Source organism: Opisthorchis viverrini, assembly GCF_000715545.1.
Source record: "Opisthorchis viverrini unplaced genomic scaffold opera_v5_74, whole genome shotgun sequence".
Taxonomy (NCBI): Eukaryota; Metazoa; Platyhelminthes; class Trematoda; order Opisthorchiida; family Opisthorchiidae; genus Opisthorchis; species Opisthorchis viverrini.
The window spans coordinates 1,137,949-1,151,845 of NW_008751731.1; the positions used below are offsets into that span (position 1 = coordinate 1,137,949).

General features: G+C 44.0%; 1 protein-coding gene across 1 annotated transcript; it reads right to left on the minus strand.

The window, feature by feature from the left end:
- Positions 1-3,378: 3,378 nt before the first annotated feature.
- On the minus strand, positions 3,379-11,425 carry T265_04514 (hypothetical protein; the record flags this gene model as incomplete). Its single annotated transcript, XM_009169269.1, has 3 exons — positions 3,379-4,102; positions 7,083-7,276; positions 11,328-11,425. The coding sequence occupies 3 exons, from the start codon at positions 11,386-11,388 to the stop codon at positions 3,674-3,676; spliced, it is 684 nt and encodes a 227-aa protein (XP_009167533.1).
- Between the last annotated feature and the right edge of the window lie 2,472 nt (positions 11,426-13,897).

Genomic DNA, 13,897 nt, shown 5'->3' on the forward strand with positions numbered 1-13,897 from the left:
CCCTTTAGGTCCTGCCGTTACGTCACGTTACCCTGAGGATTTTCCGGTTTATCTCACCGATTTTGACCCCAATCGAGTCACTTTTCCGCGGCCCCACATCCACGTCCGAAGTACTCACTTTCCAGTTTCGTTGCTCTAGTTTCTCATTTTCCACAGACCATAATTCCTCATTACGTGTCAAGCAGGAACCCTTAGTTTTGTCCCCCTCTGATGGTCCAGTTGTTGCCCGCCATCTCTGAATTGTAACAGTGTGATCTTGCTTCCACACGAGGTGGAAAACCCCATTAGCTGTGTTTCTCCGTCCCTAATGTCCACTGTATTTAGGTAGTGCTAGTCTATGCATGACCTCATCTGTGTCGGATTATGCCATTATTTATATAACTATCCTCCTTCTGCGCATTGCTCTGACTGTACCATTATGATCATGTCTGAAGGCATGCCACCCACCCACTGGGAATATACATTATTATTATCATCCGGCTATATACAGCAAAGGGTGAAAACCTCTGATACCAATTAAATGACGTCTTTCCCTTTGCTGCCCAAAGTAATATACCCTGGTTTTATTCAATGCAACGAAATTCCATCGTAAATGTTAGTAGAAAAACGCTTCCGTTTTAGTTGATTTTAATAACAAAATGGAGTGGTGCACGGAGGTAATGGTTTTGTGTTAAATGACCGTTATTTTCTGGAGAGCTTTTCAAAGTCGAGCAAGCTGGACAAAGGTTGGAATGTATAAGCGTAAGTATTTTAATCTAAGTAGCCTCCTAGCCCAGAAGCAAAAGTCGTCGAGCGAAACGACACACGTGGGAAAATAGTTTCATGAATAGAGGTTGCTTGCTAAACCCTTGCCAGTTCATTGTACGTCAAAGGTTGCAAGTTTTGAAAATTGAGTCAGTGGATGCCGAGCACTTTTGTCACCGGGTTCGGACTCAGTCGAAACAAGGATTGGAAGCACGGATCATGTTTTTATTAGTGTATCTGGTGTGTTATTCTATTTGCTGTTTTTGATGAATGGATTCTCGGTCGTGAGGCTCCACGGATTACTGTTCTTCGAACAATTCTGCTTTATCCAAGCATTCATTGTGTATACACATCAGCCATCTTTAATTGACCAATAAGCGATAGTTAGTTAAAAGCGGGAAGAAAAGCTAGTCATTCATCTGACAAATCATTACAACTTGAGGACCTGTGTGACGCAGGAGTTAGTAAAAAAAACGATACGGCTGCTGATGTAGGCCGCATTGGAGGTGAGAATTATAGCTTAGAACACATGCCTGTTCAGGACGCCAAACATCAGTTTCACTTCAAAACACACGCTATTCACCGATGTCAACACTCACCCCAAAAAACAAACCAAAAAAAACCCAGAGGTTTTCGAAAAAAAAGAATAACTGAGTGAACTTTAGGTTTGCAAACAGCCCCAAATGAAAGCGGTCGAAACCTGTCCAGACTGCTGTTCAAGAGGAACTTGAGTAGATTCTTGACAAGTACACAGACCCACATTATCAGAAATCCGCTTAGTTGCCTTTTCAGGTGAAGTATTTTGTGACCTCAGCTGCCAAAACGCCCTAGAACGGTATGTTGGGTTGTTTGTTAGCACTGTTTTGTCACTGATTACGAGCACCCTGTCAGTTACGATAGATGTCAGTTGGGCATAATGTGCGGTAAAAACACCATTATTTTGCCCTCCACACGGCTGATTGGACCATCAATAAGGATCCTGCACGTTTCGTGCGGAATCTTGAGCAACACTTCAACGTTTTTCATTGGTTCGTAGATAACCTTCGTAGTTGTGATGTTGCTAAAGCCCTACTTGATACTCAGTTGCCTGCGATTCCTTCTACGGGTTGGGGTCGAAGTTCCTCTGAATTCATTGTATGCTCAGTTCTCGAACTCCCTATTCTACAGCTGTTTTAGATCAGTTAATATCAATATATTCCACCATCCATTGTCGCGCCTGTCTAAACATGTTTCTCTGAGCAATGCATCAATAAAATCTGCTTCTAATCTTAATGAGCACGACAAAATTTCTCTTAGCTCATCGACTCCCATTATCCGAGATTTAGTAACAGGGTTGAATTAGATTCGTCCTCACTCAGCTCACAAAAACATCAGCGTAGTGCTCTGTCACCCACAAACGTACTCCCACTCAGCTCACAAAAACAACAGCGTAGTGCTCTGTCACCCACAAACGTATGGGAGGCTCTTGCGGAATCGGCGTCATGTCCCTGAGAAACTCGAGTCACCTATCTTTCACTTATTTCGCCGCCTTGAGAGCTACGTGTATCCAGGGTTGGTTTCTTAACCGGTTTTCTGTTGTATGCCTGTTCGGTCTGATTGCGCAGTGTTACTAGTCTGGTTTTTCTGCCGACCTGGTGAAGTATTCGGTAACTCGATTTAACTATTATTTAAGCCCTAAACTTGACTTCTAGATGGTTAGACAGTTTGCAGGTGAGGTAATATGAATGTGGATAATAAACTCATGCAGTCGTTGTGTACGTTCGACATGTGCTGCATCAAGATGTACATATGTATGCCCACCATCCCCACAGGATGAAGCCTCTATTGAAAGTTACCCGAGCCCCCCACATCACCATCGTTCAACAAGGAGCTCAGACAGGATAATTTCACAAGATGAGTGAAAATCCCACATAAGTCATCAGGCAGCCAGCCAATATATGACCACTGATGCGGTTTCCGTGATTGATGGATGAGTGGCGTTATGTCCTGCCTGTGTGGGAGCTAAGTCACACTGCCAGTCAGCCAAAGGGTTAAGTGTTCAACCACTGAAGACAGCCACCATGGAAATATCTGCACACTGCTAATTATTCCGAGCAAGAATGAGAAAGCTCTGCAGTGCTTCTCGGCTTTTCCGCATGAATTGGCTTTACTCACAGAGTCAACTCTTTGTCGACAATCGGTCGTCTGTCTTGTTATGGACATACCGCAACATACGAAGCTCAGGTGCGTTTTACTGCTGAGTGATCAAGTGACTGGTGGTATGCTATTGCAACCAAACTGCTGGGCTACCATGGTTGAAGAGAAGAAGAACCGATCTTGAGCCATTTACTACGGTCAATGAGGTAAAAAGTTACGTGAGGATATAACAGATTAGCGCAATGCGGCAACCAGTCAGACGTTCAGCTCGATGTACACACTACATCATTCTCAGAAGGAAAGCACACCTAACTGTTGGTCTGGGAAGCATTTATATTGCGTAATTAATAAAGAGTAGGAGAAAGCTGAAATTCGGGTATCATGCACAGTTGGTCAGAATTTGGCACAGATAGACTTCAGTCCCCTCGGTTTGATCCAACCTTTTTATCAAAAGGTTGTATTGCTCTAGAAAACCAGCCACGTGTGATGGAGCACATCTGAAAACTTGCCGGAAGATGTCATTACTATGTGGTCACCGAAGGGAGTACGGACACAGAGATTTAACATTCTTATCAAGGAATCCTCAAAGTAATCTCCTTAAATGATCAAGAGATTTTGGCGGTTTGGGGTGTCCATTCCGTAACGGGCAAAACTTTCGTCAAACAAGAAATAGTATTTGGAAGATATTGAGCGATAAAGCACCTGCAAAGACAGCTAAAAGGTGACACGTCAAAAACATAAACGGAAGGCATATCACAGTTATGCTTTGGGACAATTGAGAGGCGTCCTCTGTCTAGTTACCACCATGACTGGTTGCTTTTTCTTCTTTTCGAGGTGAAAAAGGAGGTACCACGGGCTGTCTAAGTGAACTGTTACCAGCGTGTTTGGATCGTAAGTGCATGCGGAAAAATAGGGCGATAAAAACCAAGATCACACCAAAAATACCCATCGGCGACAAAGGATGGGAAAATAAAAGACATGAGACCAAAATTGATAAGGCCATTCTTAAAGTCATGATGAGTACAAAAGATGCAGGACCGAAATTCTGGATGGTGAGAAAGATGAATAGCTGTCCGGTTGCAGAGCATACGGCGGACAACAGAACATCCAGGTTGAACTCTGGATGTACGAATCCGAATCGGATGGATGACAACAGATCACCTTGTTGAACAAGCGGGATAAGAGTGAGCAAAACAGACCATAAATTGACGGCTGCCATGACCTGAAGGGAGAAAAGAGAAGAGTGCATGTATTGGCACTGTGTCAGAATACTGTTGTTGGTTGGTTTATTTGGAGTTAGGTTGGAAGATATTTGGTCTGCGATAGGGGGACAGTGCCAGTCGTAAAGCTGATGGTATCCACTTGACCGGCAACGGAACGGTAGTAAGCGAGTGGCCAAATTCGGTTAACAAAGGAACAAACAGTAAAGTTTACAAGGGTTTTTCTAGTTCTCAATATATCGGAATGCCTATGCTGTATGACCACAAATTCGAGCTTTCGTCTTCACTCAGTCTTTCAGCACACCTAATCATGACAGGAGTGTACATAGGTCTCTGCATAACTAAGGTTTGTGCATTCCGGCTACAAATACATAAATTCCAATAGTGCAAGGCGCGTATGAAAGCACACGTTGCAAGAGCTCATTGGTATGCTGGGCCTCCAGATTGGGATACATGTGCTTCTTACGCCAAGCTGCAGAACCTGTAAAATACGGTGGCATACCGAAGTTGACGAGATTCGTGATGTCAGTTTCTACCAAGATTTGGATGTCGGAGGTATAGGTACATCAAGTCGTTTTGGTAGGGAATTTCTTACTCTGCTCATCCTGATACAAAGTAGCTCCCCTTTAGAAATATTGGCGTGTCTGCCGCTGTGTTGTTGCATGATAACCGCTATTTTACGAGTCGCCATGTGCATTGCAGTTGCTTACTTTCCTGATCATTTATCTCGCAGAGGACGTTTCGACCTGATACTGAGGCATTCATTACTACAACAGTTCGTTATCAAGTCGACTGCCTTCCTTCCAATTCAAGTGTTCAATGATCGGCCACTCCGTTCCGCTTCATGTAGATCTAGTTACATCAGTATGCTTCCGTTTTCCATAAAAGCTACCGGAGCATTTCATGATGGGTTGAGATACTGTGGTAGGGAATAGCGTGTCTGATGGTCGTTTCATTGCAGCCAATCGATTCAGTTACGGGGAGTGGTACTGCATAACAATGGCTCTTTCGTTCATGAAACACACTCGACCGCTCGGTCAACTAAGCAAACATGCGTTGCAGTGCGAGCGGACAGCGGGAAATGAACAGCGGAAGCCGAGTGCCTAATTAGTCACATTCCAGAAGGCTCGATTGATGTGCCCATAGCCGACATCTGTGGAACAGTAACTAATATGTGTAACACGAAGGGAGTAAACGGATAAAACTGAAGATGAGAGGAATCAGCAGTCGCGAATAAAAAACACCACTGAACTGCCCGTGTAGAAAGAAGATACATTGGAGGTTCGATAAACAATCGGTGGATTTATTGCTGGACAACGTTTCGCTTTTGACACAAAAGCTTCGTCAGGCCAAGTGAGTAAGTAAGTAGGTTGATTGGGTTTTAGGGCAGTCAGGGAACCGATCCGTGAGCTTTTTTATGACTAGTCGACTTGATCAGTGCTGGGTGTTCAGTCTGATGTTCCTGTTTGTTGGTTAGTGGGGAAGCCTAACATTTACGACACGTTGGACTTTGCATTATATGGTTGGTTCAACGGGTTGATATAGTGTCAGGGTGCTCAAAACTAGTCAAAGCCATTGGCTTAAAATCCTGACTGCAGACCACAGATGGCCGGTGTGTAAAATTCGCACAGTAGTCCAACGTTTTTGAATAGGAAGTTGCCATACATTTTAAAGCCCAACCCTAGAGGGTCAGGATACAGTGTGTCGGACCGCGATCCACTGACGGGAGAAACCCAATGGATGCTGAAATGACACTCGTGTCCAATGAAACAAAACAACAAAACGACATGTAGAGGTGGCTCTGTTGTCCAAAGGCGGGTCGCTACATGCTAAGGCACTTAGCAGGGAGTTGCACTTGAAGGTTCAGACTAGTTATCTAGCGCGTTAAGCTATTTGTCTGTGCTCGCATGTGTGGTGTAAAGAGCGTTCTTCTTAAATCCCATGTAATTAGGTACTTAAAAAAACGTGCAGTTAGGTGCGTAAGGAAGTGGGTGAGTGATCAAGTGAGCAAACACACGAATGTGAACATAAGCAGCTTAATCTCACTGAATGCCTTGAACATTCCAAAGTAGAAAAGAAATCCGACACCAAATACACTTGTTTGCAAAGCACTTTGGTGTACACGGGAGATCCGGCTAAATCACAGCTGAATCGCTCGCTCGTTATGACGTCCTCGTTCAACTGAAGGATTTTCGGTAACCTTATGAGTAGCGTGTTAAGCATGTACAAGGCCTATCAGTACTTCAGGGGGGAGATGGACCAAGTGGTTGGAGCGCGAATTTACTGACCCGAAGTCCGTAGTTCGAACCCGACCTTTGCCTCTCGACTTCCCCTGTATAGGCTTGGGTTTTAAGGAAACAGCAGCAAACGTTGCACCTGCCGGCAAAAAACCATGGAGTGGCCAATCCGAAACAGAAAGATTTGGACACCTGTAATACCGTTCGAACAAAACACTGAACACATTGGAAAAAAATGTACATCAGAACGGACAAGAGGAAGGACCGATTGCACGGCAAGTTACTAGGTCAGATAAAATGCCCCTGAACATACTCCTGGCTATACCTGCTCACCGAATTTCGAAACCTTATCTTCGGGGATAATTGGCACTTCATTTTATGCCATGAAATTGTAGTTGATTGAATATTTAGGAGGCAGGGGATAAGGCCATATCTACTTGGGGCTATTGTGCCCCAAGTAGACCACAACGATCAGCCTTGCGGTGGTGGTAAGTTTGGTTAACAATGCAGCAGCAGAACACTACATGACTACTTTCGATTGCTTATCCGGAAGTGCATGTTGTATCGAATCGCACGAGTCCAAGTCAGTGTTTCAGTAGCCTCCACAATGTCTTGTTGTCAACTAAGGCTACCAGTAGACGCGTTAGATGAAAGGAGGTCACTTCGCCGAAAGACAATCACATATGGGTGTGGGTAACGAAAAACAGGTAGGTTGAACACATGGTACAGCATAAGGACCGCCCACCTGTACAGAAGATAGCGCATATTTCTGGAATAGTCTGTCCTGCCAATTGGATGTGAATGAGTCTAGTAGCACATAGGAGATGATCAGGAAGGTTCCGCTGATAGAGTTCACATAATCAACGGATGTTGGACGCTGATTTGATTCTTTCTCCGGATCGCTTAGAAGAAAGAGACTGAGGCCGAAACTAATCATACCTGGTGAACAACAAAGAAAACGGTTATCATTGAGATATGAGAAACAAGTCCATTATTTTTTCGAATAAAGGCCTTCTTAAAAACTGAAGAATTAATCTCAGTTGGTAAAACCTTCAAAAGATGTCAGTAAAAATTCATCCGGATATCGGTTGCTTACAGCACGATCTGGAGATGACGAGGTTAACGCACGAGCTCCTGAAATTCGGAGCACTACTATGAAAATTAGGCATGAAATGATCCCGTATTTTTCACGGATCGTACGCAAGCAACGCGCCGACAGGATATTGTTATATAATCTGCGAACTGCTGGTACATGCTGTGATCGTGTTTTCGAAAAATAAGCAGCTGATAATCTCCTTACACCACGGTGACGTACAGCTTTTCCAACTTCAGCGGACTCCCGAGAAAAAACATTTTGAAGCGATGAAATTTCCTTCTGCTGGAGGGAGCATAGCCCAGAGGATAGATATGCCTTCCAGTTTCTCAAATTTTCGGTTCACTTTCCTTCCACCCCAAAAAAGGAAACACTATGATCAAAACGCCTCATGATATTGATCCAGATCTATTTGTTGCTGATGAATTGAAGGCACAGCTGGTATACTAACCCAGTACAACTCAGTACGTTGGATATACACGCATCACTAGCCACAGGGAAATTTCTTACTTCAAACACCGATCAAATCACGAGGCTAAGTTAAAACAACGAACAATAATGCACCACTTTTCGAGTATTCAAGCACACCGCGAAAACGTACTGTGATCTCTTGCTCTTAGCTCAGTTCAGCAAAATGAGAGGAAACCAGTGATCTTCACTGACCTGGGCGATGGGGATGACGACAACCAAGCAGGTTCACCATGTTGTGGTAGTTTGTGTGGAAGGATATGGAATATGAAACGCGTGGAATGACTGATTCTATTCACCATTTTGCAAGTTGATGGAAGAAACATTTGAATATAGGGAAAACTTCATTGGCCTAGTGCAGAAAGCATGAGATACGATTCTTATTGATCAACCCTCGAATGTAATTGCCCGAGGAGGCTGATGGAAGAAACATTTGAATATAAGGAAAACTTCATTGGCCTAGTACAGAAAGCATGAGATACGATTCTTATTGGTCAACCCTCGAATGTAATTGCCCGAGGAGGGTGTGTTGTATCAAGACTTACAAATAAAAAAAACAACCATTGTAAACCGTACGGGTATAGGTCACAGTTCAACTGTGTGAACTGGGAATGCAAGACAAGGCTAACAAGGGAAAACGCCACGATGGGCCCGTGATGGTGAACGCACGGCTTAGGCTAATGGAAGTAAAGGAGTGCGTACACTGGCTTTATGATAAGGCAAAGATAAGAAAAAATCGCATCTTATTCCAAGTGCCAGTGGATTTGCGGAAAAAATTTCTACGAGGAAGCACCCCGTCAAGAGAAAGAAGCTGCCATAGTAGCCAAAAGTTTTTTTCGTGCTTTCGACTTTACACAATACACATTAGTTTTCCCTGGTAAAATACCACATGATTTATGAAAACTCTAAGACTGCCCTTATGGGGTTCATCAGATAGTGTCCAAATTTCTGTCGATCGGACCTGGTGAGTGGATACAGTATGTGTTCTTACGTAACAACTAGGGTGTAAGTGGCGATATTAAACTTCAGAACATGGACGTCGTTGTCTAAGAAATGAAGACTAATCTGGCTGACTGACCAGGAGGTCAGTGGTTCGAATCTGAAATCTGCGTCTCGGTTGATCTTGTCGAGGCTTGGGCGAACTGGCAGTATCTCAGCCCTCGGGCGGCATGCCAACCGGGCATCGGAAGTGTTGCAGTTAAACGACAATTACTGTTATTATCATCACCATCTTTATGATAGTTCTGACATGACATGTTGACATAACGGAGGCATTGTTTGGTTGTATAAGAATGTGTGAAACTCAGGATTCTGTAGGCACCATGATCCTATCACTTCTGATGAACGGACACCTACGAGACCGAAGCTGTAAGCTGATTTCGGAGAAGATACTCCTCCCCAACACTAGCAAAAGTCACCAAATTTTGTAAAAATCAGGGGAAACGCAAGCTTAACCGAAGCCCCGAAGCATACATTCACGCCCGCAGTCTGAATCTTACAAATTCTGTGTAGTTGCACAGTGGAAGTAAATAACAATATAAAGAATCGTTCATCTGTAACACCAGTTCAGTGCCTACCTACCACCCCCCCACCAGAATGATTAACGAGGGCTAAGATAGTGCCAGATTACTCAAACCTAGACAGGAACAGCCAAGAAGCCGAGGTTGGGTTCGGAACGCGGACGTCCCTACCAGAACCAGTACAATCTGTCCGAATAGGACAAGCGGTATATTTGGTTTTCGCAAAGCCACACAAACAGAGTGGGTGCCCCAAAGAATTCCTTTTCAGGGTAACCCTAATCCATCCACACACATTCGAACAGGACTTTATGAAGACTTTTGTGGTAGGTGAATTTCAGAATTGCAAAGATCCAACACAGTGAATTTCGTGATAGACGGAAGTATACAAGGTATTGTTGTGGAGATTATCTCAGCAACCTCAGTTCAGAATGATTTTATCCATCGGACAGCTCCCATTGACAAACATTGTGCCTCTGTCGTGTGACGGACAGTTTCCTTGCGGCATGACAGATCATCAAACGTGTAACGGCTGACCGAAATTAGTTCGTTGTTAGCTGATATTCACACTTAGGAGCTGAAAGAGGCGACAAAAACAACAGTAGCGAACAAGCTTCATCAGTTTTTTACGTTTACATTTTGGAGGGAGATTCTAATGGCGATAGAGCAAAGTTTGATGTGTGGTGTAATGTTAGGTTACTTTCTGTTTGTATTAATCGATAGCTGTTAAGCAGTCAGTGCCAACTATTCACATAAGAATTCTTTATTTCAATGGCACACTGGAAACCGGACCTGATTGGTACCGTTTCGTGAACCCCCCCCCCCCCCCCCTTTTCCTCTTACTCTGACCCCAGTTTATGACTATTTTAGAATACAGAGTCGACAAATCGCGAACTTATTCGTTCAGTTGCTCAGGTAAACGTTGTGGACGGTTGTGTCTCAAACCGCTAGTAATGCAGACCGTTATTTTTGAATATTCAAACTGTTTCAAATCTATTCCGTGACTGACTGTCTTAGGATTGAACATGTAGGCTTTGACTGACAAGCTAGTATGCCGCTACTATTCTTCCTGCATATTTTATTTGTGCCGCCGAACAATGAGGTGGCTCCAGGGTAAAGTCATGGTGTCCTCCACAACAGAAACGCAAGCGCAGTAATCCGTTTTCCTCAGGTGGTCAGCACGCTCCGCGGCGAATTCCGTCGCGGAGACTACTGGGGAAAAATCGCCCCTAAAAACGGCACACTCCAATCCATTGACCAGTAGAGCAATATTTAATACAATCCAAATGTGACCCAAGCGAATCTGCTGTGCGGCGTGGTATCAAGGGTGAAACATTTATGTTTCACTCCCTGAGCCATCAAGTTGGACCAGTCCCCTAGAACCAGGCAGAGTAGATTGCTGTGTTACTAGCTTCGGGCAGAGCCACACGGGGAAACCTGTTGCTTTGTGGGTGCGAGTCTTTAAACAAAGTCTAAGTTCGGAGTCTGGAAGCCAAACAGCACATTCCCACTGATTTGTGAGTCAACGGCTCAAGTTCGAGTACCTCAAACAGGCCGCGCCGCGTCAACCTGATCACTCAGATAGTATCACTCGCCCTTGCAGCACTTCGTTCACCGATCCTCTCTAGAATCTTTTTCCCGGCCTTCGTCCAAAGGAATCCATTTATCTGTCAGTCAATTAACCATCCCTCTATGTCTTACTTACCATCCAGCAAAATAAATCCTCCACAGAACTCAAAAGCTATGACTCACGTAAGGCAACAGAAGCCATTGCACTGAATCTCGGCATCCTTCCTCTCAGAAAGGGAAGGCAAAACTGTGGATGTAAGCAATTTGGTGGAACAAACGGCTCGGGAAAAATAAGTATCAAGCCGGAATCAAACAGGAAAACTGGACAAGAACACCAGCTTACCGGCAGTCAAGTATTCGGAAAGCGAGTATGAGCGCCGCTGAATGAAGGTACCCATTAACATTACTGGGACAACTTTACAAGCCTTTGATAAAACCTGTAGAAAAAGTAGGTTGGAGAGAATCGTATTAGAAGGTGCACCAAACATAATAAGCAAGACAAGCTAAGTTGAAAAAAGATGCGGTAGTTCTGTCACTTCGTTAGACGAACTTTTCACCGATTTAAAAGTTTATTAGCACCAGTGGCGACTTCGGTGTTATTAAAAAACGCTAAACAAATTACAGTCAATCTGAGGGTTTGCATGCATCAAGGTCCTCGAAACGACAATCCCCGATTGTATTCAATAAACGAGATGGAAAGTGAACTACTCAGTCAAACAACGTGGGTGAGTGGTCACAGGTAGCGTTTTAAACAGTTTGGTGACGATAATATCAACAATAAGCTCGTTATTAATTTGGTCTCCATGGTAGATTCATTTGGATTCAAGCTGAATCTCTCGTTTATGATATTCATCCGCCGAATAGTTTTCAAAAACCTTATGAGCAGCGAGTTATGTCTAAGAACGGTAACACCCCTTCAGTGCCCAGTTATTATGCCACCTGAAGGATGCGCGAGGGCTGAGATACTACCAGGTTGCTCAAACCTAGACAGGAGCAGCCGAGACGCTGAGGTTGAGTTTGAACTTCTGGTCAGTAAGCTCACACATTAACCATTGAGCCAGCTTGAGCTCAAAACAATTTGGTTATTGTTCTTAAAGGCAAACTTCTAGCCTTGTGCTTAAATGTGCTCTGTACTCGTCCCCGAAGGTTAGTCACTGCAACTTATGGTATCCTCCGCAATAGCGCCCTATTTGATTACAGAGGAGGATGTCAACTGTCCACATCGAAGGTGAAGAGCGAGCCCATCTATTACCGGTCGTTCGATCACTCAACCGATATCGCAACAATTCTCTGGACCGTTTCTGTTATTTTATCTTAACCTTAGTGCGCCGACCACCTTGTGTAGAATATCAGGCCGGATGTCGTGTTGTCAAAGTGTCATGGGGTTTCGTGGAATTGTTTCACGTGAACCTCTAAAGCACTATGTACACAAAACCATCAAATACCACAGTAGTGGCCAAAACAGTGCACTCGTGAAGCAAACACCAGGAAGAGCCCATACGACCCATTCCCTGGAGGGCTCTTTTTCGGATTACTTCACAACCCACAGGCAGTGGTAGAAAAGCTGCGCAGAGGAGTCATTATCACCATTGGGGCGCGGCAACTTATCAGGTCTGTCGACTAAATAGAAATATTAGGAACAGCTTCGAAGTGAAAACGGGTTTTGAGTGAAATTCGGAGAGTTTACGAAGGACGTGGTTTCACACAAAGTCATCGAATTCATGATTGCTGAGAATATAAACTGAAAATTGAGTTTGCCGATCTAAGACTCGGGGTGTTCGATTTTTACGTTCCAGTTTTTCACATGTAAAAAGCCTAAGGGACTCCAAAACAGAATCTCACAGTTTTCTAATTAGAATTGTTTGCTGCTCATGATATAAAGCCGGAGATGTACTGAATGCACACCTAGCGGCACTGGCACCAATTTTTACGTTTTTTCACATGTAAAAAGCCTAAGGGACTCCAAAACAGAATCTCACAGTTTTCTAATTAGAATTGTTTGCTGCTCATGATATGATATCGGAGATGTACTGAATGCACACCTAGCGGCACTGGCACCAAAAGCCATTACCAAAAACTGCAGAAATCACGAGTTGAATGGCTCACCACATCTTTGAGTATACAAAAAGGCACCAGAACGTCTGTTAGGTTTAAACTTAACCAGCGCTTCAGTTTCTTTGTTAAGTTTGTTGGATCTTCAGCTTCCTTGGAACTGATCATTGACAAACCAAACTGATCCAAACAGGAGACAACGTAGGAGGGTTCTGTTGGAACGACTGCATTTAAATTATTTGCCCCAGAGCTCGGATAGGCGCGATCTTCCGGTCACGCACGTACCTCTACTTCAAACAGTCCCGAGAACTTCCGAGGATCTGTGAATAACGCCTTTATATTCCTGCCGTTGATTACGCTGTGAATCCACTCACCGACAGATTTCATCTTACGATTATGGGGCCCATTCAAAGTAGGCAAACGACAGTCTGCTCAGGATACGTTATCTTTCAAAGAACACCTCGTGGAAACTAGTTCGCAAATGATGTTAAACTGGAGGAGTGTTTAAATTTATTTCCTGAGTAGAACACTTCGAATTACACCAAGCTCCGCTGCTACAAATGATCGTTTGGTGACTGATGGATCTATAGTTGGGTAACGTTCCGCTTTTGACACAAAAGCTTCATCGGGCATAATGAACAGGCAGACCGAGAACCCAATCCATCGGCCAGAAAACTCGAGCAGTCACACTAACCGGCAAAATCTTTTAATCATGTTTCAACACTGATCTCATGTGATAGTCGACAGGGATTTTGCTGCATGGCTCGCCTGGGCAAAACTAGTGACCTACTTGCCTGGTCCGACGAAACTCTTGTTTCCAGCTACAAATCCACCGATTACTTACAAAACCTATTTGAAACG